Source organism: Macrotis lagotis, chromosome 1, assembly GCF_037893015.1.
Source record: "Macrotis lagotis isolate mMagLag1 chromosome 1, bilby.v1.9.chrom.fasta, whole genome shotgun sequence".
Lineage (NCBI taxonomy): Eukaryota > Metazoa > Chordata > Mammalia > Peramelemorphia > Peramelidae > Macrotis > Macrotis lagotis.
The window spans coordinates 118903999-118930119 of record NC_133658.1 but is presented as its reverse complement, the minus strand read 5'-3'; the positions used below and the strand labels follow the sequence as shown (position 1 = coordinate 118930119).

The 26121-nt window shown below is 38.1% G+C and overlaps 1 protein-coding gene across 2 annotated transcripts in view; it reads right to left on the bottom strand.

Moving 5' to 3' along the window:
- Positions 1-25916, bottom strand: part of COMMD1 (copper metabolism domain containing 1) — a 289683-nt gene extending 263767 nt beyond the window's left edge. Inside the window, exon 1 of one of the 2 annotated variants that reach the window (XM_074206937.1) lies at positions 25710-25916. In XM_074206937.1, the coding sequence (XP_074063038.1) occupies positions 25710-25886 (177 nt within the window). In that variant the 5' untranslated portion in view covers positions 25887-25916. The remainder of the gene's footprint in view (positions 1-25709) is intronic. The other variant, XM_074206932.1, reaches the window with a different exon arrangement.
- Positions 25917-26121: the final 205 nt, after the last annotated feature.

Here is a 26121-nt window from a genome sequence, read left to right as displayed (position 1 = left end):
AAAAGAAGTCTAAAGTTTTAAAAAGTTTTTTTTGACATTAATCCTACTTCTTTGCAACATCCACCTGAAGCTAAGCAGAATGAGTTTAATTACTCTAACTCATAGCTGTTCTAATACTTGAAGACAACTCAATCACAACTCCCCCCAAGTTTCCTCTTCTCCATGTTCAACATGCCCAATTCCTTCAATTCTCACATGCTATGAATCCAAGACCCCTTCAGCTTCCTAGCTGCCCTCATCAGGGCACCTGCAGTATCATCCCTGCTTAATGTCTCCTGCAGGACTGTCATATTCTAACTTGTATTACAATTATTTATAAGTCTTATCCCTATATTAGAGACAACAATATTTCCCCAAGCATTTAGTAAGAGCCTACTATTGGCCAGGCGTGTGCTAAGAACTAAGTCTACAGACAGAAAAATAAAAGTCCCTGCCCTCTAGAAGCTTAAGATCTAGCTGAGAGGTAATGCATAATGTAAGCATATTGAAAACAGATATAAAAGAATTTAGGGGAAAAGACACCAGCAGGAAAAGCTTCTTATACATTGTGGTCCTTGGGCTGTCCTTGAAGGAAACCAGGCATTTAAGAGGTAAAAACGTGGAAGCATAAGAAAGGAGATGAGTGGCACAGAGGATAAAGCACCAGCCCTGGAGGCTGGAGTACCTGAGTTCAAATCCTGCCTCAGACACTTAATAATTACCTAGCTGTGTGGTCTTGGGCAAGCCACTTAACCCCATTGCCTTGCAAAAAAACCTAAAAAAAAAAAAAAAAAGATGGAGGATCAGTAAGGTCACTTTGCCTGGGCTGTGCCACATATAGAGGGGAGTTCTATACAATAAAGCTTGAATAGAAGGTTAAGATCAGTCTGTGGAGACTTTTAAATACCAAAGAGAGGAATTATAATTGTTTCTAGAGGTAATAAGGAGCCACTGCTGATTACAGAATAGGGGAAGGATCAGAAAGAAGAGAGATTTGAGATTGAGAGACAAAAAACCAAGAGCAGGTAATTTTTCATTTTTTTATTTCTAGCACCTAGCACAGTGAAATACAGCCTAGGGTGATTAACAATTTTTTTTAAATGAATTAGCAATCAAAAAGACAAGGGCAGCAGAAATGAGGGAAAGAATTAGTGGAAAATAAAAATAAAATTAAGAACCTAAGTGACAGGCAGGATAGCAGTGCCATTAAATAAACAGGGAAGTTAGTGTGAGAAACATCTTGAGTTTGGAATGTTGAGTGAAAGATGAAGACAGGTCATCTAGAAAGAGATTTCCAGGAATCAATTAATTAGACTAACAGATCTGAAACACAGGAGTGAAGTCAGAGTTGGAAATACAGATTAGTTGATAGTTGAAATTGTAACAATAAACAAGACGGCAAAGAGAAAGTTAGAACAGAGGAAAAAAGAGGACAAAGAAAAAAAGTCAATATTTAAGAAGTAGAAGAAAGACTAAGAACCAGCAAAAAAGATTAAAAAGGGGCGGCTAGGTGGCACAGTGGATAAAGCACCAGCCCTGGAGTCAGGAGTACCTGGGTTCAAATCTGGTCTCAGACACTTAATAATTACCTAGCTGTGTGGCCTTGGGCAAGGCACTTAACCCCACTGCCTTGTAAAACCGGGGGGGGGGGGGGGGGGGGATGACAAAGGAGAATATAATATTCCAGAAATCGAATGATGTTTCAAAAAAATAGATATGATCAATACTGTCAAATATGAAAAAGTAAGAGAATAAGAACTGAGAATATATAAATATAGCATTTCAATAGTAAAAGAAAGGAGTGCAGGACTGAAGATGGAAGGATAAGGACAGAGAGGTTAGACTAACCTTTTCAAAAAAATTGTTTAAGGGGGAAAAAGGGAGAGGGAGAAACTTGAAAGGTAAAGGGAATGAATACTAAAACATAAGTACTTAGGGGTTGGTAACAGGGTCTAAGAAAGGCATTTTATTTGTTTTTCAGGATAGAACAACCAGAGCCTTTTTGTAATTAAGGAACAGAGAGGAAAGAGATTAAAGATTCAAGAATTGGGAGAACTGGATAGAACAAGTTCTCTGAGTAGACAGAAGCCAGGAGACACAAGTGGACACTTTGTTTTTGAAAAAGAAGAGGAGGGGAAGAAACAATTTTTTTCCTCCCAAAGAACAAGTGAAGATACAAGGAAATCTTGAAGTCTGGGGGAAGGGATAAATTAAAGGATCTCCTATCTGATGGTTTCCTATCTTTTTAGTAAGAGAAATCAACTGAAGCAAATGTTGCAGGGATTGAATGAAGAGTCTTGAAGAAAGTGAAAAAAAGGTTTGTAACATCTCTTGTTAGGAATAAAACAGCGAATCTACCACGAGTAAATAAAAGAATCACTGCTTAACGTTAAAAGACTGTCTGGGGTTGGATAACATGTAAATTATAGTCAAGATTACTGTCTATAGATGCTCTAGTCCAAATGGGAGAGAAGAAGCAGATAGTTGAGTTTATTCAGGACTGGTCCCTGGTCAGATGGATGTATAGGAAAAACAGTGGAAATAGGGAATTTAGGTTATTGTCCACTGAATCACTGGATATGGCTGGTCATTGGATTCAGGCTAATTATGATCACTGGCACATTATCTCTCCTACTTGGTTCTAAGTTCACTAAGTGCAGAGATTTCATCATCTTAGCCTTTGGACCCCTTCTTCCCCTTGTCCTCAGCATAAGGTCTTACATTTAGCAGGAACTCAATAAATACTTGTTAATGAAATAAAGAACAGGACTCATTCATTTTAAATCCTCTCCTGTAAAAACCTCTCTTCTTAAATACTGCCAAATGTAGTTGACTTAAGAAACTGTATGCCCAAAGAGAGATCTTCAGTTAGAATGATTCTAGTATTAAAAACTTATAAATTTCAGGACAAGCTACAATGTAAACAGGTAATACAAGTTATTGGAGCAAATTAAATATTCTTTTAAAAAACCCTGATTTTTCTGTATCAGATTTATCTGACTGAAGTGATATATATATATATGACAAATGTTATGTAGTATTTATTATTATTATTGAACATAAAAAAGCTTTTTTCCACAATTCTTCATAGAATTAGGAACACTTTCTCAAGTTACCATCTCAAATTTCAAAAATCCTGGATAGAATTAGCTGTACGTATTTGTGCAAAAGATGTGGGGAATTTAATTAATGTTTCACCAGTAAAAAGAATCCAAATATTTTTATAGCACTCCAAACTATCCAGAAAGTGATATTTCTTAATCCAAAGGATCAATCCAAATATTTAGACTTCTTTTTGGATGAGGAATTCTTATTGTTGAGTAGCCAAAGTTCTGAACTAGAATATGCAAGAGCAAGATTTTAGACACAAAGATTCCAACATTTTTTATCATTGCAGAATGAGTCCATAAACCTGAGATTCTACTGCCACCTAAAGATAAAAAAAATATAACTACTAGTAAATTAATCTTAGAACACCAAGAAGTTTCTTTCAACAGTATTAGTAAATAAAACATTTATAAGAAAAAGGTGGGGCAGGGGGTAGGTGTTACCAATCTCAGTCTTTCCCCCACTTTAAACATATAAGCAAAATTAACTTTGGTCGAATTAGTGTTTGTTATTCCACTTTTCAAAGACAAGTTTAATTTCTAATTTAACATTTTATTTAATAGAGGACATTGCTAAAGCCTATTTTTAAAATCTTGAATTTAGGAGTCATTGTAAACATTGTCTTTTCACAAATTTCCTTTATTTCGAAAAAAGAAAGAAAAGAAAAAATGAGAGGCATTATACCACCACTTATAAAATGTATTATACAAAGTAGATGCCTTTTTCACAAGTTAAATATGAAGTAAAAACAAAGGTAAAAACTGGAGTGTAAAGAAAAGGATTAAATGTTGAAATTATCCTAGTTTTTTCACAAAAGACAAAATATCCCTCATGAAAATTGCACAAAAGAAATCTGATCTGGAGGCTCTATACAATGAACAAAAGGTAAATACAACTCTTTGAAAAAAAAAAGAAAGCTGATACCAAAGGCCAGCAGTGTCCTCAATCTAAAAATTTGATACCAAGTCCCTTTTAGGCCTCTTTTTTTCACTATCCAATTTGCTCTCCAAAATTTTCTGGCCTGTACAAAGGAACTAGGCCCTTTCCATCAAAGACTTGAATTTTAAAGTCAGTATCCCATATAGGGGTGAAACTTTAGATTTGGGGATTATTAATTCCCTGTCCTGAAATTCAGGGATTTCAACAACGTGATTCCAATTTATCTTTCTGGTCTTCTCTCATATTACAGCCTTTCAGGAACCCCTACATTCCAGTCAAACTTTTTCACAGTTTTCTGAATTCATTCTACCTTTTGCTTTTGTTCATGCTTACTTTCACCCCTTGAAATACACTCCTTTTCCACCCCTGCTGAAATCCTTCCTTTGTTATGTAGAATAGTTTTCATGAAACCTTCTCTAATCACCTAAGCCAAGTAATATTTTCCTCCTCATTCCCACAGCACTTTCTTTAATACTTTTCTTATAGCACAAAGAACCATCTATCATGAATGACACTTCTTACTTCCTTTGCTAGAAATCCTTCATAGCATTTTGTTACTTAATAACTTGAAACTACATTACAACTTTTGGGACACCCTGTATAATGCTCAAATTTATTATAATTGTATTCCAGCTCGACCATTAACTACTTTTATGACTGAGTGTCAGACATCTAAACTCAATTATTCAACTGTAAAATATGAGAGTAAATCTATATGAACTTTAAGCCTCCTTTCAGCTCTAAATTGAAACCTATGATTCACTATAGCCTCCCTTACTAGATTATAAATTTCTTGAAGGCGAGAACTATAGTTCTTCTTTTGGGCAGTTTCTTTTTATTAATTTTTTCAGTTGATAAGCATCTATTTTGTCTCCCTCATGCCCCCTCTCCCTACTGGGGGAAGGGGGAAAAAAAACCCTAGTAACAAATACACACAGTCAAGCAAAACAAATTCTGATGTTGACCATGTCCAAGAATACAATATCTCAAATACTGAATCTATCACCTCTGTCAGGAGGTAGGTAATCTTCACCACTGTGACTCTGAACTCATAAATGATCAGTTTTGATCAGAGATCTCATGTCTTTCAAAGTCAATCTGTTTATAATGTTTAAGTTACTCTAAAATGGTCTCTTTCATCATTTTAAGGACACAATAGTATTCTGTTACATTCACATACCAGAATGTGTTCATCCATTCCCCAAATGATGTGCACTGTCTTAATTTACAGTTTCTTAAAACCATGAAAAGAGCTTCAATAACTTTTATCTATTCACCTAACACCCAAGAACCTGACAAGTAAATAACCAAAAAACGCTTCTTGAAATGAATAAACTCACATTTATAAAGCTCTTTAAAGTTTGTTTATCCCTTTACATATAGGGGAAGGGGAAATTACAGGGTGAGGGGAATAGGAGTCGATCGGGATGTTCCAGTTCAATTGATTTTTGTTCCAGCCCAGTAGAGGAAATTAGAGATTATAAATGGCAAGGGGCAAAAACAGTAACAGATTAAAATCTTGAAAGTATCCACATTCAATGACCCTTCCTTGAAGAGGGAAGACATTTTTCCTGTAAAGTTTGAACTACTGGTTTACAGCTAGCCACTGGCTTACAGCCGGACAGGCCACACACCTGGTGATCCTTTAAATAATGACCTACTCTCTAGGGAATTGGTCAAGGCAGTCACTGAGGAGTAAACTCTTTGAGACCTGAATAAGGTCAGTCCTGGGTTTGAGTCGGGCTGTACACAATAACAGGCCTGAAGGAGTCCAGCTAAGTGACCTACTCAGCAGAGATACCATAGGAATATTCCTACCCAAGAATACTATAAGGACACTGTGGAAAAGGAAAGCTTATCAGGACCTTACAGGGTTGGGGCATGTTGGTTGCCCAGAACATGTGTTCTTTATGTATTTGCCTCTCTACCAGAATATTCTAGGTATACATACACACACACACACACACACACACACACACACACACACACACACACACACACACACACACACACATATCCCTTTTTCCCTCTGACCCTATATATAATTTGAGTATTTTATGGGTGAAATACTTTGTTACTATTCTTCATGCACTACCATCTCAGCAAATACCTTAATTTTGATTTAGGTTTGTCCTCTGGCTATTAAAGGAAAATGTATTCATCTCACAATAGTTTTAGGAATGTGGGCCCCATATTTACTGGTGGAAACAAATCAAGGGCCCCAAGCTTCAAGTTGGGATTAATAGCCAAAAGGGACTAAAATTAAGTGTATCTACATTATCTCATTTGATCTTCAAAAATCACCTGTGAAGCAAACATTATTCATTCCTTTTTACAGACAGAAAAACCTAAATCCTAAATCTTTGATAGTAAGTTTTGGAGGGAGGGAAAATTTGAAACCAGGTCTTCCTGAATTCAGGCTGAATGAGTTATCACTGGATAAGAATTTGTTCATATATCAAACAAACTCAAACACTAACTTCTTCCAAGTTTACCTACAGGAAAAACTCTACCTGGAAAGTTGCAAAGTACCTCTAGTTTTCCTAAAACTAAAAAATGATATAAGAAAATAAGATGTTCAACAAAATGACATTTAATTATACTTTCAGGTTCCCTGCAATCCCCAAAACTTCATGATTAAAAATCAGGTTTGAATAATTATAGAAATAATTTCCTCTCCATCTTTTTTTTCTTAGCTGAATTGTAACTACACCTGTCATGTAAACAAAACCTATTAGCTCTGAGATAGTGTGGCCAAGAGTTGAGACATGCACAATTTTTTTTAATAATTATTTCAGGTCTTTCTTTTTATATTACTCCTTTTTAAAAAAAAATTTTGCAAGGGCAATGAGATTAAGGTGATTTGCCCAAGGCCACACAGCTAGGTTATTATTAAGTGTCTGAGTTCACATTTGAACTCAGGTCCTCCTGACTCCAAGGGCTGGTGCTCTATCCACCGCACCACCTAGCTGCCCCTTATATTACTCCTAATTCTCGGACAAAAGACAAAGTCTCAAGATCTGAAGAGGGGCTACCAACAAGCTGTCAAAGAATGCTAATTGCCAGGCATTATTCTAAGCATTGGAGGTAAAAAATAAAAAAATAAGATAGTCCCCTCAAGGAGCTTAAGTTCTCCTGGGGGTAAGGATGAGAAATAATAGATTCTCAGACAAGTAAATACAGAAGATGTATAAAATGAATTCAGAATATTAGGGATGGGAAGGAGGGAAGATTCGAAAAACTTAAGAGAATCGGGAAGCCTGAAATGAGCTAGTGAGCCTAAGATGAAGAGGGACAGCCTAAAGGTAGGAGACCAGCAAGTCAGAGATTATTTAAAATTTAGTATGATATACACACATACACATATATGTAGCCTTCTTATAAAGAAAAGAATGAAAGAAAAAAGGGAGGGAGGGAAGGTGGAGGAAGAAAGGAAAGGAGGAAACAAGGAAGGAAAGGAGGGAGGAAGGAAGAAAGGAAGGAAAGGAAGGAGGAAGGGAGGGAGGAAGGAAGGAAGGAAGGAAGGAAGGAAGGAAACATTTATTAAGCACCAACAGTATAGCAATATACTAATCACTCTCCCACTATTATCCTCATTTGATCCTCAGAACAACCCTGTAAGGCAAATGTTATTATGATTTTCATTTAACAATTGAGTGGACTGAGGCTGAGACTTGTGACTTCCCTCTGGGGATAGGAAAAGGACTTGTATAGGAAATTCTCAAGTGAGGAGATTCCCTTGATCAAGACAGAAATTTTCTCCATCTAGAGCCCTGAAGCATTTGGTCCCATGCCAGGCTCACTCAGCCTTTAAGTGTTGGAAGGGGACAGTGAACCTGGGTCTTCCTGGTCAAGACAGCCTTGTACCTTCTAGGACATGTTATCTCTTGAATAAAGTCATGAGGTCTATAAAATGAATAATATTCAGGAATGTTTTCTTGAATTTCTGGGAGTGTTTCCAAGTACTCTCCAAATTGGATCAGTTTATTCTGATTCCATAAACCTAGAACTTAAATGCAGGTCTGCTCTCTAGCCACTACACCACACTATCTCATTTCAAATGAGAATATAATTGTAAAGTGCTTAGCACACTGCCAAGCATACAGTAGGGGCCAAATAAATGTTAGTTATTGTTGCTGTGGTTGTTGTTGATAAAACGAAAATAAAGACTCTTTAACATAAATCAGCTTTCTGGAGTATTCACATGAGATTCACAATATTCAATCAGTATATTATGTTCTTGAAATAAAAAGTAGACAGCAAATTTTTTGGTACCTTGAGTAAACAATCTTTTGTTCAAGATAATTTTCTAATAATCACTAAATATACATGAGAAATTACTTAGTGCCTATAATCAAATGATCTGCAAGAATTAGTTGTCTAAAAGAGAATAAAGCATTCCCAGTTCTTGATTTTTTTAACCAAGATCTTTTAAATACAATTCACATTTTATATTCTCTTCAAATATTAAACTTCAGTAGTTTAATCAATTAATTGTAGAACCATAGAATTTTCATCAACATCTGAGCCAACAAATTTTTTTTCAAAGTATATTTGAAAATATGTTCACATTGTTTAGGGTTAATATGACAGGGTATTTTAACACAGTTAAAAACTGTTTAGGGACAGCTAGGTGGAGTAGTGGATAAAGCACTGGCCTTGGAGTCAGGAGTACCTGGGTTCAAATCCGGTCTCAGACACTTAATAATTACCTAGCTGTGTGGCCTTGGGCAAGACGCTTAACCCCATTTGCCTTGCAAAAAAAACTGTTTAACACAGTTCTTCATAAAAGAAATTTTCATATATAGGCAACATAATCCTGTCCTAGTGATAAAAGCTAACAACAAATGTGCATAAATTGTGTTTAAAGAAAAAATATTAATGACTACACTGATGTTCAATTAATGACAATTAAGTTGATCCACAGATGAGTTTATTTCCAAAATAAATATTTTTCTTATTCACACAGCTGCTTTAAAAATATTAAAGCACTAAATAATTGGAACAAATAATATTATTATTGCTCAAAGTAACAGAGCTGATGAGAGAAAGAATACAGATAAGATTCAAAACTATGCTTTTAATAACAATAAAATTCTATTTCTGAAATACCAAAATCTCACCACCAGGTGGCAGTGATGACTAACTATTTGTGAAATTTGAAAGATTTCAAGCAATCTTATAAATATAATGTATTTTCACCAATGTGTCTAACCTCAAAATATTTTATTTTTGAGCACATGTTTAAGATTTTAAAAAGTCGGGGCGGCTAGGTGGCACAGTGGATAGAGCACTGGCCCTGGAGTCAGGAGTACCTGGGTTCAAATCCAGCCTGACACTTAATAATTACCTAGCTGTGTGGCCTTGGGCAAGCCACTTAACCCCATTGCCTTGCAAAAAAAAAAAAAAAAGATGGGTATCCTCTCTGTTACTATCAATCAGAACCCATCCTCATATACTCACACATCCATTAGGACTCCTGTCCATGTTCTCATAGACCCTTGATACTCAGGATCAATTCAATACCTTGCTTTTCATTATCATCAGGGAAATACCAGTATAATATGTACACTGTTTATCCTTCACTTCTGCTCCATATTCAGCCTATCTTTAATTTCGATCATTTATTTCCTTGATGACAACTTTTGTATAGCTTCTCATTGATAATTCCTTGTTTGTAAGATGTCACAGTCTGTTCAGAGCCCCTCTCAATGATGCTCTGGGCGATGCTCAACTCTCACTTCTTTGGACATTGAAACACTATAGGGCTTAAAACATAAAACATCACTTAAAACATAAAACATCACTTTTTATTTCAGGACAACTTGGATTTTTTTTTTTAGGTTTTTGCAAGGTAAATGGGGTTAAGTGGCTTGCCCAAGGTCACACAGCTAGGTAATTATTAAGTGTCTGAGGTCAGATTTGAACTCAGGTATACTCCTGACTCCAGGGCCAGTGCTCTATCCATTGTGCCACCTAGCCACCCCCAATTTGTATCTTCTTTCTGTCATTCAACTTCATATCATAACATGGACAATAAGCATTCTTTGTCCACTGGATGTTTCCTATATAGTTAGGTCAAACTCAGTAGACTCTGGGGTTTGATGCAATCAGGATACTGTCATTCCCAAACAAGATAGGAACTACTCTTTGACTTGGATTCTTCACTAGATTGTCCATGACAGTGATGTAGACCTTAAGTGCTCAGAAGGTAGAACAAAATATTTGTTTTTATTTCTTTCAATTTTGATGTTTGACCTTGTTGAGCAGTATCTACAAAAATTCTTTGGTCAATGTACCAAAATTTTATAGACATCAAAAAATGGTACAATGAGATTTTTATTATCCTGTATGCTCTACATCTTCCAAGTAATTGTATGATATGCCCCTTTCTTATAAACTCATTAAAAATGTCATTGATATATTTGTAGATTTTTCTCTTAAATTTTTTAATAAGGGAATATAAAGTAAGCATATGATTCAGTTCTTTTATGTCTCCTTGATTCCCTATCTCACTTCCCAAACTTAGTCTTCTCTCCTCAATAATCAACAAGCATTTGTTTAAGCATTCACCATGTCTGAAGCACTGTCTTAAGCATTGCACATAGAAGATAAAAATGAAATGTCTTCAAGAAGATTATGTTCCTCAAACATTTCATCCCTCTCTCTTCTCTTTATCCATGATTGCTCTCCAGCATTTGACACTGTTAACTATCTTCTATTCCTGGATTCTTTCCCTTTTCTGCGTTTTCATGACACTTTCTCTCCTGGTTCTCCTACTTGTTTGCCTACCCCTCAGTCTCCTTTGTTAGCTCATCCATATCATGTTCTCTTACTTGAGTCTGCTCCCAAGGCTCTTTTCTGGACCCCTTCTCTTCTCTAGACTCTCAATTAGTGACTTCACCAACTTTCATGGGCTTAATTGTCACATCTATGCAGATGACTTATAAATCTTTCTAACTAGCTCATCTTTCTGCTGAGCTCTAGTCCCACATTATCTTATTGGACATTTCAATCTGGATATCCTAGAATTGTTCCAAACTCAAGAGATCCAAATTAGAACTTATTATCTTTACTCTCCAATCTACCAATTTTCCAAACTTTCCTATTTCTGTTGAAGGCACTCAAGTCTCTCACTTGCCATTGAAACCAAATTTTGCCATTTCTACCTTCAACATCTTACATATATTCCCTTTTTCATACATAGTCATTATCTTAGTTCAGACCCTCATCACTTCATAGTTAGATTTTTTATTTAATTAATTTATTTTGAATTTAAAAATTTTTCCCCTAATCTCGCTTCCCTCCCCCACCTCCCACAGAAGGCAATCTGTTAGTCTTTACATTGTTTCCATGGTATACATTGCTCTAAGTTGAATGTGATGAGAGAGAAATCATATCCTTAAGGAAAAAAGTAAAGTATAAGAGATAGCAAAATTACATTATAAGATAATTTTTTTTTAAATTAAAAGTAATAGTCTTTGGTCTTTGTTCAAACTCTACAATTCTTTCTCTGGCTACAGATAGTATTCTCCATCACAGATACCCCAAAACTGTCCCTGGTTGTGGCACTGATGGAATGAGCAAGTCCATTAAGGTTGATCTTCGTTGCTGTAAGGGTGTATAATGTTCTCCTGGTTCTGCTCATCTCACTCAGCATCAGTTCATGCAAATCCCTCCAGGCTTCCCTGAATTCCCATCCCTCCTGGTTTCTAATAGTACAATAGTGTTCCATGATATACATATACCACAGTTTGCTAAGCCATTCCCCAACTGATGGACATTCACTCAATTTCCAATTCTTTACCACCACAAACAGGGCTGCTATGAATCTTATATTTAGATTTTTGCAAAAATCTCCTAATTCTTCTCCCTGCTTCAAATCTCTCTTCACTCCAATCCATCCTCCACACAGCTACCAAAATTATCTTCCCTTATAACACCCCCAACTCAGTCAACTCCACAAACTCTCTGGCATCTAAGATAAAATGCAAACTGGGCTGGGCATTTAAAGTCCTTCACAACTTCGCTCCAACTTATATTTCTAGCCTCATTGTACTTTATTTCTTATCAGTCTTGTTATTCAGCAAAACTGATATGTTTCTAACATGCCACACATGCCATCTCCCAACTATGAACCTCTGTACTAGCTATCCCCAATGATTGAGAAGAACTCCTTTATAACATCTACTTCAATAAACCTGTCACTTCTTTCAATTCTAACTCAATAACTTTTATATAAAGTCTTTCCTGATCTTGCTACCAGGGATTTTGGCCTTCCTTCTCTAACTACATTGTATTTATTTTGTATTCATTCTGCATATTCTTACAGAGGTACATAGTGATTCCCTTAATGGAATATAAGTGCTTTAAGACAAAGAGCTATTTCATTTTTTTACTTTTACTTTTGTTTTTTACTTTTACTTCACATTTTATTAATTTATTTATTTATTTTATTTATTTTTATATCTCCAGCAGTAAATTATTTGGTTGATTACTATTGGTTGGTTCTTTTCCATTTTTGAAAATCAAAAAGACATTGCAGGGGCAGCTAGGTGGCACAGTGGATAAAGCACCAGCCCTGGAGTCAGGAGTACCTGAGTTCAAATCCTGCCTCAGACACTTAATAATTACCTAGCTGTGTGGCCTTGGGCAAGCCACTTAGCGCCAATGCCATGCCAAAAAATAAATAAATAAATAAATAAATGAAGAGATATTGCTATTTTAGAGACAAGTTGCAGTGCATCTAAGCTGTGGCTGATCAGACCAATATGAGCTCAGCATGCTCTACAACAGGTCAAGCACAAACAGACCAAGTGAGCCCCTGGGGTGGAGACTCTTAAACTCAGTTATCTTTTTCTGGTAATGATAAAGACAAATTTCCTCTTTGTCTTTTCTGTCTTTTTCTTACCTCAGATACTGTGGGAAAAACAAGCTCAAAACTGTTTCTTTCATTATAGATCCCCTCCATTTAGACCAACTGCTTTTCCTATATTTAGGTCCATCTGTGGTTCATTTCTAATAATAATAATAATGATGTTTGTCCTTCATTCTCAAAGAAGGTCATGACATAAAGGAGGAGATGCCATGAGAAGCACATGAATTGGATTGGAGGGAGGGAGTGCTGTGCTCGGTCAGCAGCCTCACTTTCTTCTCCAGAGCTATCTGGGTCCAGTGGTCAGATATGGATCAGCACCTCTTGGAGGTAGCCCTGGATGTGAGGCAATCAGGATTAAGTGACTTGCTCAAGGTCACACAGATAGTAAGAGTCAAGTATCAGAGGCTAGATTCGAACTCCCATCCTCCTGATTCCAAGGTCAGTGCTCTATCCACTGCACCATCTACTTCCTTTATAAACACAACCAGGACTTTTTTGTTAGAATGTAAATACTTTGACTTCATTGTCCTTGACAATGAAGAATTTGTTACAAAATATTAGCAGTTATTTTCCATCTTTCATTTGTTTGTTAACTTCTTTCCAGTGTCATGCTTATATTTTCCTTGAAATAATTTTGCTTAGCTTGGTCTACTGTCTAGCTTTCTTTAAAAAATTTTTTTTTCACTCTATCACTTCTGGCTAGTATGTTAAGTGTTGTTACTCATCATTCCCCATAAGATTTTACAAAGGAATTATAGTCAAAACCAGTGTTGCTATTAGTTACCATATCTTTTCACTGGAGAAGTCAAGTGCTCATGAAGGAAAGTGTTTTTAGGCTCTTTTGAGCTCCTCACTTCGGCAACTCATTTACACCATTTAAACTTTCCTGTGACCTGAGTTCAAATCTAGACTCAGACATTATTAGTAAAATGGGAATAATTATAGCACCTAAATCAAATGTTGTAAGGGTCAAATGAGAAAATATTTGTAACAAGGGCATAGCCCAGTATCTGGTGCATAAATAAATGTTAGTTCCTTTCCCTTCTCCCTTCCCCTCTTTCCATTTCCTTTTTTATGGCATCAATATTCACACATTCAAGACAGAAATATAGAGATCTCCAATGTTGTAAGGGATGTGGGAAATCTGTGACACTAATACATTGTTGGTGGAGCTATATACTCATCCAGCCTTTCTGGAGCGAAATTTGGAATTATGCCCAAAGGGCAACAAAAATGTGCATATCCTTTGATCCAGGAATACCACTACTGGGTCTATATCCTTAAGAGATTTGGAAAAAGAGTAAAAACATCACTTGTACAAAAATATTCATAGCAGTTCTATTTGTGGTAGCAAAGAATTGGAAATTAAGTGAATGTCAATTGGGGAATGGCTAAACAAATTGTGATGCGTGTACATTATGGAGCACTACTGGTCTATTAGAAACCAGGAGGGACAGGAATTCAGAGAAGTCTGGAGGGAGTTGCATGAACTAATGCTGAGTAAGATGAGCAGAATCAGAAAAACACTGTACACCCTAACAACAACATGAGGGTGATGATCAATCTTAAAAGGCTTGCTTATTTCATAAATGCAACCATCAGGGACAATTTGGGGGTATCTGTGATGGAGAATACCATCTGTATCCAGAGAAAGAATTGTGGAATTTGAACAAAGAACAAAGACTATTACCTTTAATTTAAAAAAAAATTTATCTTATTATATATATATAATTATAATCTTTCTATCTCTTATATTTTATTTTTTTCTTAAGGATATGATTTCTCTCTCATCACATTCAATTTAGATCAATGTATAGCATGGAAACAATGTAAAGACTAACAGACTGCCTTCTGTGGGGAGGGAGGGAAGTGAGACTTGGGGGAAAATTGTAAAATACAAATAAATTGATTAATTAAAAAATAGAAATATAGAGATCTCATTCATGTGAATACTCATTTCACAGATTCATATCTCAACCCATCCATGTCTGCCCATCCTATGCTTGTACATATCCTCCCATAAATTTGCTACATTGAAAACATTCTTTGGGTTCAGAGCCTTCCTTGCTTTCTCTTAACACTGTAAGAATACCAACAATGAACATCTATCATTTTCATTCAGGTTTTTTATTCATTACTCTGATAACACATCATCTCTTTATAATTTACTTATTAGTTAGATGTTGTATTATCTTTTCGAGTAATAATAGCATCATTAAATAGGTTTGGAATTGTTTCATCTACCATATTTTTTTCTCATTTTTATTCTTCCTCCTATTTTTGCATTAATTTTGATGTATGCTCTAATAAGGATCTAACTATATATGAATTCAGTAATGACTTCCATATCAATAAGATGTAATTTCTCTTTCCTTAAAATATCAATTTCATTTTTGCAATTATTCAGTGTTTGCCATGTCTACAACCTTCTTATTTTTTTATCAAAAAAAAAAGGACTCGGGGACAGCTTGATGGTGAACTTGGATAGAGTACTGGCCCTGGAGTCAAGAGGACCTCCAGCCTCAGATACTGGGTTCTTACTAGATGTGTGACCTTGGAAAAGTCACTGAACCCTACTGCCCCACCAAAAAAAAGAAAAAAGGACTCAGGATGTGCAGGCATGATATTACTCTTTTGACCTCTCTTAATCCTTATTCCTGAACCAATTTTTCTTTTTTTTAATATATCTAAATATGTTTTTTCTCTTGAATCTATTACATTTTACGTAATTTTCTTTGCAGGTATTTCTGGGAACAGGAATGGTCTATGATGCAGATCTGTGATTTCATTGTTGTGTGAAAATCCTGATGTATTTTCTTTTTTCTTCCTTTTTTATAAAGATTTTATTTATTTTGAGTTTTACAATTTTCCCCCCACTCTTGCTTCCCTCCCCTCACCCCACCACAGAAGACAGTCTGTTAGTCTTTACATTGTTTCCATGGTATCCATTGATCTCAGTTGAATGTGATGAGAGAGAAATCATATCCTTAAGGAAGAAAAATAAAGTATGAGATAGCAAAATTACATAATAAGATAATGAGTTTTTCTTTTCCTAAATTGAAGGTAATAGGGCAGCTAGGTGGCACAGTGAATAGAGCACAAGCCCTGAAATCAGGAGTACCTGAGTTCAAATACAGCCTCAGACATTTAATAATGACCTAGCTGTGTGGCCTTGGGCAAGCCACTTAACCCCATTGCCTTGTTAAAAAAAAAAAAGCAACAAAACAAATAAATTGAAGGTAATAGTCTTTGGTCTTTGTTCAAACTCCACAATTCTTTCCCTGGATACAGATGGTATTCTCCATCACAACCCAAAATTGCCCCTGGTTGTTGCACTGATGGAATGAACAAGTCCATCAAAGTTGATCATTACCCCCACGTTGCTATTAGGGTGTACTGTACCATGTTTTTCTGCCTGAACTGGTTTTTTTTCAACATTTTTTTGGTCCTTTCTTACCTATTTCCCCCTTTGCATTGAAATCACCAAATATCCAAGTATATATTGATTTAATTTGAAAGATCATATTAAGATCTTCAGATAATTTATTTACCTCTTTTTTTCTGAACAACAGTACATAAGCTAAATTCTAAAGCTATCATCTTATATCAACTCTCTTTTACTGCCAAAGTCTGAGAAAAAGCTATTGACTCTCATTCTTTAAATCTCATTTCTCAATCCCTTAAATCCAACTTCCAACTTCATTTGATTTAAACTTCTTTGTCCAAAATAACCAGCAACCTCTTGATTGCATTAGCATTTTCTCAATCTTCATCTTTCTTGACCATTCTACAGTATTTGGATACTACATTTCATGATACTTCTCTGCCTTCATTCTTATCCTACTTTATGATCCATTCAATTTTATCTCCACTGTTGAATCATCATTCATGTTTATCTCCCTAAGAGCAGGCATATGTAAGGAGTATGTACTAGGTACTTTTTTCTCTATTCTCAACACTCTTTAGATAGTCTCATCAACGGATTCAGTTATCTCTATGCATCTACAGATGAGATAACTACACAAACACACACACACACACACACACACACACACACATTTCTCATCACTATCTCTCTTGAACTTTGATCCTTTATCACCAACTCCCTGGTGGATTTCTCCACCTGGATCCCCCGCACTATGGACCTATCTTTACTTTCTCATGCCATATTCAGCTCGTCACCAAGCCTTGCTAGTTCTACCTCCATCATACCTCTTACACCCAAACCATTCTCTACACTTTCACAACCACCATCTCATCACCTTCTTCACTATTGTCTGTACTATTGCAATAATATTGCAATGGTCTCCTAATTGGTTGCCATGCTTCCAGTCCTTCTTCTTTGTAATCCATTCCCCACATAGCTACCAAACTGATATTCCTTCCTAAAACGTAAGTCTGCTCATATCACTACCCTGTTCAAGAAGCACCAATGGCTCCCTAGTGCCTCTAGATTAAAACTGCAAACTATTCTGTTTAGCATTTAAAGTCCTTCACAGTCTGGGTCCAGTTAACTCTCTATCCTGATTTCATCCTACTCTTCTCCTCATACTCTGTGATATAGACAAACTGACCTATTTTCTGTTTTCTGAACAAGAAATTTCTCAAATCTTTACCTTTGCCCAGTCTTTACCCCATTCTTGGAATGCTCACCCTCCTCATCAACTACCTCTTGAAATCACTAGCTCCCTTCAATGCTCATCTTCAGCACTAACTCCAGAATAACACTTTTTCTAATAGTACCTGGAAATTACTTTGAATTTAATTTGTATCTATTTTTTTTTCATCTGGAAAGATGTTGCAAATACACACATGTGCACATACACACACATAACCAGAAGAATGAAAGCTCCTTGAAGACAGTTACTAATTGAATTTTATTTCTAAATCCCCCAGAATGAGGTGAGTAACATCTAGCATATAATAGATCCTTAATAAATGTATTATGATTTGAATTATTTTCATGCTGGTCTTTTTATAAAAAATATCATAAACAGACAATATGACCAAATATTTAATAAGATGAAATATCCTCTTATCTAAGAAAAACAAATTCCTGTACATCTATGCGACTCTCATGCATAAGATGGAACACTGAATTTAGAGTTGGGAATAACCAGGCTTGAATTCTCTCAGACACTCTCTATCTACAGGACCCTAAGCAATAATTTAAATTCTAAGCTTGAATTTTTCCCATCTATAAAACTAAGGAATTGAAATGAATCTCTAAGCTCCTTCCCCATCTAAATCTATGATTCTATGGTCTTCCCAGAAGTTCACCATAGGGGATCCATTCACCATGCCAAGGTCCCTCTACATTTTCTTCATATTGGGAAGATAACAGAGGAGTACAACAGTTTTCCTTTGGTTATCCCTCATGCTTACTAAATGACTATCCATAATTTTTTCTGTAATACCTTTTTTATGATATCTTTTACTCTACTTTTCCTGTCTGTTTTCTCATTGATGGTTGTTTTGGCCTTTTATTTCTGCCTTGTGCCTCTTCATTGCCCTTTGGGTGATCTTCAACTTAAATTAATAGGTAAGCGTGGCTTTCTATGACATAGTCATATATCACCAGAAGAATTCTGATTTTAATAATTTGGAATTATTATTACATAGTAACATGTTTTACTCATTTTTTAATATTCTCAGAACTATCTCAATTAGTAGCTCGTATAGAGTACCCAACTTGGAATCAGAAAAACCTAAGATCAAGTCCCTACTTCAGATATGTGTGACTCCAGGCAAGTCACTTAACCACTCATTGTAGCTCTGTTTCCACATCTATAAAATGAGGAGGCTAATCTTGATGCCTTTTAAGATTCCTTCTGATTTAAAAATCTCTACTTCTATGGTTATATATATAGCATGTCCACAAGAAAGGTAAATTCCAGAGTTATTTGAGTAGTTCTCAGTAGCACTTGAGTGGAATATTCCCAATAAAACCATTTCAGGGTTAATATTCCTAGTGAAGTCCTCTCAGGATTAAGAACTATTAAAGAATAAACTATTATTCTTAAACTATTTCTAGAAGAAAGCCCCTTATATTCCAAACAGATGGCTCACTCTTCTAACTTTTGATAAGACTACTTTTACTGACTACTAGAAGAACAGTAGACTTTTTCTCATGATAAAACCTTGCATTCCAAAGCTTATAAGAGTCCTCTTGTTTGATGATAAGCAGACTGTTCCTATACCTTGCGTTCCAAGACAAGTTACATTCAGTTACAATCCTGAAGGTTATTCTCACCATCTGGATGGTGAGGCAATATTTCATGAAAACCTTTTTGTTGCTAGGGTAGATTTTCACAAGTAGAAGATAACCCTGAAGACTAATCAATGAGTCGACAGAGAGGGACTATAGGAAGGAGGAGGGGGATTGTGTTAGGCCATATAATCTGCTTGACTATCAATTCAGAGTACCTCCTTGATTTTTGTTTTATGTTTTTGCAAGGCAAACGGGGTTAAGTGGCTTGTCCAAGGGCACACAGCTAGGTAATTATTAAGTGTCTGAGACTGGATTTGAACCCAGGTACTCCTGACTCCTAGTCCAGTGCTTTATCCACTACGCCACCTAGCCGCCCCTCACCTCCTTGATCTTTTTACTACTTCTGTGAAACTTGAAGCATGCCCTTTTCTTGAGAAAAACCAAAATAAACTTTTCTTTTTTTTTGCTCAGAGGAGTCTCTATATTTTTTCAAGTGGATTTATATCACACACACACACACACACACACACACACACACACTCTAGCCTCAATCCTCAATGACAAAAATCCAAACATTAGCTCAAACCTTATCAGAATTCACACCCAAGAAAGACATTTCATCCCTATCTGACAATGATAGCCAGCTCTGAAGGTATACTATTGACTGGAAGACTATATGAAAAAAGTGGTCTCACACTGTTCTGAGGCCCTAGTTCTATGTATGAGCTCATGTTTTTCCAGAGGTTAAATTCTTCTAAGATGAGTTTTCCCGCCCTGTGCTTGCCTTAATATTCTCCAGCTCAAACTGATATGCTTTGGCTAAACTAAAGACAGCAGCATCAAGACAACAAAGACAACATAGGGAAAAACATTTTGAAAGTTTGTGGTTTATGATCTGATTTGAATTTTTGCCTGGACTAGACTATTTAGCCCTTGTGATCTCAGGTAGTCTGAGGGTCAGTTTCCTCCTCTATAAAAATAAAATGTATCAGAGGTTTGATTTTTTTTAAACTTTATAAACTTGTAAGGGAATAGATAAAGGTAAACTATGAAGACCTGGAAAAGGTCTTCAAAGAAAGACTATATGACCACTTGTCAGGCAAGTTATAAAGCTAAGTCTTGGTTTAGGCTTCTGGACCCCTTACAATGCTGAGATTCTGTGAGCCTATAAAGTTAGAGGTGGAGGATACCTTGGAGGCAGTATGGTACAAATGGAAAGAGCATTGGTTTCAAATCACATCCCTGATGCTTACTGTGTGACTTTGGACAAGTCATTTAAGTTCCCTGTGCCTCAATTATCTCATTTTTATTTTATTTTTTGTTTGTAGGTTTTTGCAAGGTAATGGGGTTAAAGTGGCTTGCCCGAGGCCACACAGCTAGGTAGTGTCTGAGCCCGGATTTGAACTCAGGTACTTCTGACTCCAGGGCCAGTGTTCTATACACTGCACCACCTAGCAGCCCCAATTACCTCATTTTTAATGTAGGTGTTCTGCCCTTTATAGTTAAACTGCTCAAAAAGGCCATTTATGATAGGTTTCTCTACTTTTTCTGCTCCTCCTCTGTACTTATTAATGTCTTAGATCTAATCTTATTCCACTGAAACTGCTCTTCATGGTTACTATTAGTTACTAATCTATTAGTTGCAAACTCAATGGCCTTTTCTCAGTCCTCATACTCTAACTTTTTTGCAGCCTTTGACACTATCTTGATCATGTTCTTCCTTGATAATCTTCTAAGTTTTCCAGGGGAAAAAAATGCTCTCATATACACTCAATGGGGTATAGACATCTGGAGTAAGGGGGGGGGGGACGGGGGAAGGGGGGGGATGTGAGTGATAGAGGAAAGGATGGACCATGGGGGGAGAGTGGTCAGATATAACACATTTTCTTTTTTACTTCTTGCAAGGGGCTGGGATTGGTTAGCCTGTCCAGGACCATAGGGCCAGGTGGATGCTGGGCCTAAGGGGTGGTATGGGGGTTCAGGGCCTCTTGGCCCCAGAGCTGGGGATCTGTCTGCTGCACCACTCAGCTACTCAGCAGAGTCAGAGTGAAAGGAAAGAGAAAACGTACTACATAGTAGTGGAGAAATACCAAAGGAGGGAGTTGCGATCAGCAATGGCAACAGTAGAAAAATATGGAAGTAACTTTTGTGATGGACTTATCCTAAAGAATGTCATCCACCTGTGACAGAGCTGGTGGTGTTGGAACACAGACTGAAGCACAATTTTATTATCACTTTTTTTGGGGGGGTTGCAGGGCAAATGGGGCTAGGTGGCCTGCCTGGGGCTGCACAACTGGGTGATTGTTGGGTGTCTGAGGCCAGATTTGGACCTGGGTGTTCCTAGCCCAAGGGCCAGTGCTCTGTCCGCCACCCAGCCGCCCTACTATTATTATTATTACTATTTTATTTTATGTCTTTTTTTTTTGTTTGTTTTTGCAGGGCAATGGGGTTGGGGTGGCTTGCACGGGGTCACACAGCTGGGTGATTGTTGGGTGTCTAAGGCCAGATTTGGGCTCAGGTGCTCCTGGCTCCAGGGCTGATGCTCCACCCACTGCACCACCTGGCCATACCTACAATTATTATTATTATTATTTTTTCTTTTCTTTTAATTTTAATTTTTTTCTCTCCTCTTTATCACCCATGTGGATCTATATTTTAGGGGGAGGGGGTTTTATGTTTACTCTTAAACAAGAATATTTTAGTAATGTATAAAAAATTATTTGTACAAAATAAGAATAAATAAATAAATTTTAAAATTTTAAAAAAATGCTCTTCTGGCTTTCCTCCTATCTATCTGACCCCTCTTTTTGTCTCCTTTGCATGACCTTCCTTCAGATCACACCTTCTAAGCAAAGAGGTCCCTCTTCTCTATATATCCTATTTCATCTGCTCCCATATATTTATTTATTATCTCTATATTAATGGTTCTCAAATCTACCCCTTCTACCCCATCTCTCTGCAGACCTCCAATCTCACATCTCCAATTGCCTTTAAGACATCTCAAACTAGGGGCGGCTAGGTGGCGTAGTGGATAAATCACTGGCCTTGGAGTCAGGAGTACCTGGGTTCAAATCTGGTCTCAGACACTTAATAATTACCTAGCTGTGTGGCCTTGGGCAAGCCACTTAACCCCATTTGCCTTGCAAAATCCTAAAAAAAAAAAAAAAAAAAAAAAAAAAGACATCTCAAACTAAATAGACATCCTAAACTCAAAATGTACAAAAGGGATAGCTGCCTTTCCTCCAAAATCTCTACCTCCTACTTTATCTATTACTATAGAGGGTGACATCATCCTTCCAGTGTTTCCTCCCTCCTGTTCACTGACTTTAAAACTGGAGCTCTTTCCCTTACACCACTCTACACCTCAGGATGTGGACCACCATTATTGTGTCCCCTTCCTCCTGTCAGAGTTTTGGGAAAGGCAAGTTAGTAGGATTTCTTTAAGCTGGTATTAAATTTTAAATGTCCATTCCTTGTATTTATTTTCTACTAGCCATCCCAATAATTTGTTGATGTTGTTCAACTGTTTCTGACTTTGTGGGTCCTCATTTGGATTTTCCAAGCAGAGACTGCAGTGATTTGCCATTTCCTTCTCCAGTTCCTTTATTCCCCAGATAAGAGGACTGAAGCAAACAGGTTGAAGTGACTTGCTCAAGGTCACACAGCTAGGAAGTGGCAGACCAGATTTGAAGTCAGGAAGATGAATCTTCCTAATTCCAGATATGGTACTCCATCCACTGCACCACCCAAATGCCTTAATAAAGAATTAATTTACAGACTAGCAAATCAGCTTTTTGGATGATGCTGTTATATAATATTTACCTTCATTCACTCAACAGTGCATATTATATGTACAACATTGGGCTAAGCATGATGAATGACCCAGAGGATATGAAGACATAGCTCCCACTTACCCTCCTCTAAAAAAAGACAGGTCCCTACCCTCTATGAGCTTGAAGTCCAATGGGGGAAATAAGATAAATACAAGTGAATGGGATAAAAGATAAGATTGTAAGTGCCATATTAGAGGGGTTCAGAAAAATAATTACTTCTATCGGAGAGGAACAAAGAAAAGTTGGAAGTGGTGGTACCTGAATTGCCTCTTAACGGTAGTAAGAATCTCTCAGCATTACAGGCAGATGGAAAACAAGTAGACAAAGGAAAACAAGGGGCATGTTTCTGGAACAATGAGTGATCCAATTTGGCTACAATGTAGAGTTTGTAATTATATCAAGAGGAACTACAGGAGAGAATATGCAAAAATAAATTATCTCAAATACCAGGATAGAGTTTAGGTTTACCTTAACAGGAAATAGGAAATCATTGGAAGGGGTGTCAAAATCAAGCCCTTGCCTTGGACACCACTTGATCATGCCATTTCTTAGAACCAATCTGGAGAATTTTGAATCCAGAAACTTTTCCTTTCGTTATTTCCTAATCATTTCCTGATCACCAAATCCCAACATGAAGAACTTTGATATTCCCCCCCTCCAATATTTTTCAATCTCTGAGTCAACTTAGATCCCCATGTTTGGTGATTTTCAGCCATCAAGTCCTAAATATATCACCCACTTCTTCTGTTACTGCCACCCTATCTTGAGTCCAGTTAACAATACCTACTTCCCTTCTTCCTTCCATTGTCACAGAAATAAGACCATAAGAATGCATTTTCTGGGACATTTTCATTACAGAGAAGAGAATATCCACATTCAGACAAAATGAAGCAAGGTAGGGTAATGAGCAGGTTAGATACCAGAAAGGGCATTTGAACTGGACACAGAAGATCTGGCTCCTGTGCTAGTATATTTACTAGATGTGTTGCATTTAACCTTCTGAACTTTCTCATCTGTAAAATGAAGATAATGATGATAATGCCTATACTTCAAAGCTACTCGGAGGAAAAATAAACTGTCTTATTGACACTAAATAGGAAATAATTGACTGAAGTCAATAGAATAAACAAGTGAGGTATTACTATATTATCCACCAAGATACAGTGTTTTATTGTAAAATTCCTGACTCCAATTAAGGACTTTACCCATTGTTTTGCCCTGTCAAGTTCCAGAACGGACCATACCTCACTTCTAAGTTACAGTTTCCCAGGCATAGTTTGATTCTTCAAGACTCCATTAAGGTCAAAAAAGGGCATCCTATCACCCTTTCCCCTCAATTTCTGGGTAAATCCCATTCTGGCATATTTGCACTCTTTTAATTTCATTTTCCTGATTTCAACCTTACTCCGCTGCAACTGCAAGGATGCGGAGGAAAAGTGCTTTGTAAACTTTAAAATGTTAATAAAAAATGTAAATTATGATCAGTTGTTAAAATGTACTATTTCTAAACATCTTTTGCATTGGGTCTTCTCCCCTTCTTCTCACCATCATCATACTACTAGAAAAAGAAAGAAATCTTTTTACATTATCTTTCTACTCAGAAATCAAAAAATCTGACTTTGCTGGCTTATCTTACACAAACTAGAAAGTGCAATATGAATGTTGGTGTTGTGTCTCCTCTTCCTCTGCCCAAAAGCAATTAAAGTTTATCTTCCCTCAATTGCATATATAATTATATTTATATACATACAAAATATAGTATTCTGAGTGTTCATAGAAAGAGGCTGGCTTGTGCAGTACAGATCCTAAAACCGGACGGATACAGGAGATTACCTCGGCCCCTGCACAAGGATGACGTAAGAGGTGGCAGCCAACATGCACCCTAACTGCAAAATGACTTGTTGACTACAGAATCTGTGATTTTAACCTTAGGTTCAACAACTTGAATTTTTTTTTTAATATTCTGAAAATTATGTTTGAATATTTCTGGTTTCCTTTGTAATCCTATTCATTTTACTTTATGCATTTAAAAATATGGTTCAGAGAAGAGGTTTGTCGGATTCCCTGGGATGGCAAAGGCCCGGACAAGCCCCTGGGTATTTCCAGGGGCTCATGTGCCGCTTGCAGGACCCCCACCACCGACTCCTCAGGTGAATACACACATTCCGGCAAACACTGAATGTGCTCCCTGAAGTTGTCACCTGACTCTCCGAGATCCCTAGGCTTTTAAGATTTGTTATTCAAGGCGATGGGGTTCAGTGAGTCGCCCCGGGCCACGCAGGCCATTATGAAGGGTCTGGGGTCCCCCGGCCGCCCCGCCCCGCCCCGCCCTTCTCTCCGGGCCGCTCCGGTGCCAGCCGGGCCGCAGGCAGGGGAGGAGGGCGTGGCCGCGGGCCGAGGTCAGCGCGGGGCGTCCCCAGGGGCGAGGCCCCGGATCGGAGGGTCACCCTGGCCTTCCGCCCGGCCCACGGCTGCTCCTTCCACGGCCGCGCCTTTTTAACTGGCGCCCGCCGCGTGCCAAGCGCTAGTGACGAAAAGCAGCTCGTCCACCGAAAATCAAACAAGGAAGGGAAGGGGCCGCCGGGGTCAAGGGCAGCGGGCGGCGTGGCCGGGGCCAGGAAGCGGCCGGAAGGGGCGCGGGCCGCACGCAGGCGGCGTGCCCCGCGTCCAGGCGCATGCGTCACGGCGCGGTGCGGCGCCCCGGCGGCAGCCCGGCCGGGGCGGGGGGTGGAGCCGGGGGCGGGGCGGGGCGGGGCCGTACCTTCAGGAGCCCCCGCATCTTCTCCAGGAAGGGGCGGAATTCCTCAGCAGCCACCTCCGGGTAGAGCTGGCTGCGCAGCACCTCGTCCGTGATGCCGGGGTGCCCGTGGAAGGAGCCCTGGGCCAGGCCGCTCAGCAGGCCGCTCAGGGGCTTGCCACTGTCCAGGTCGCCCGCCATGGCTACTGCGCGCCGGCGGCCGAGGGGGCAGGGCCGAGCCTGGCGCCACCTGCAGGCCCGGGGCGGCGCCGCAGCCGCCACACCCTCCCCGCCCCCGCGTCGTCACGTGACTCCGCAGCGGCGCGGCCGCCGAGGCGCCTCGTTTTAAACAAGTCGTGACTGTCCTTGCACCCAGCGACACTCGGGGCCCTCCCCAAGACTGTCCGCAATGCATCACCTGTGGGGATGGGCTCTG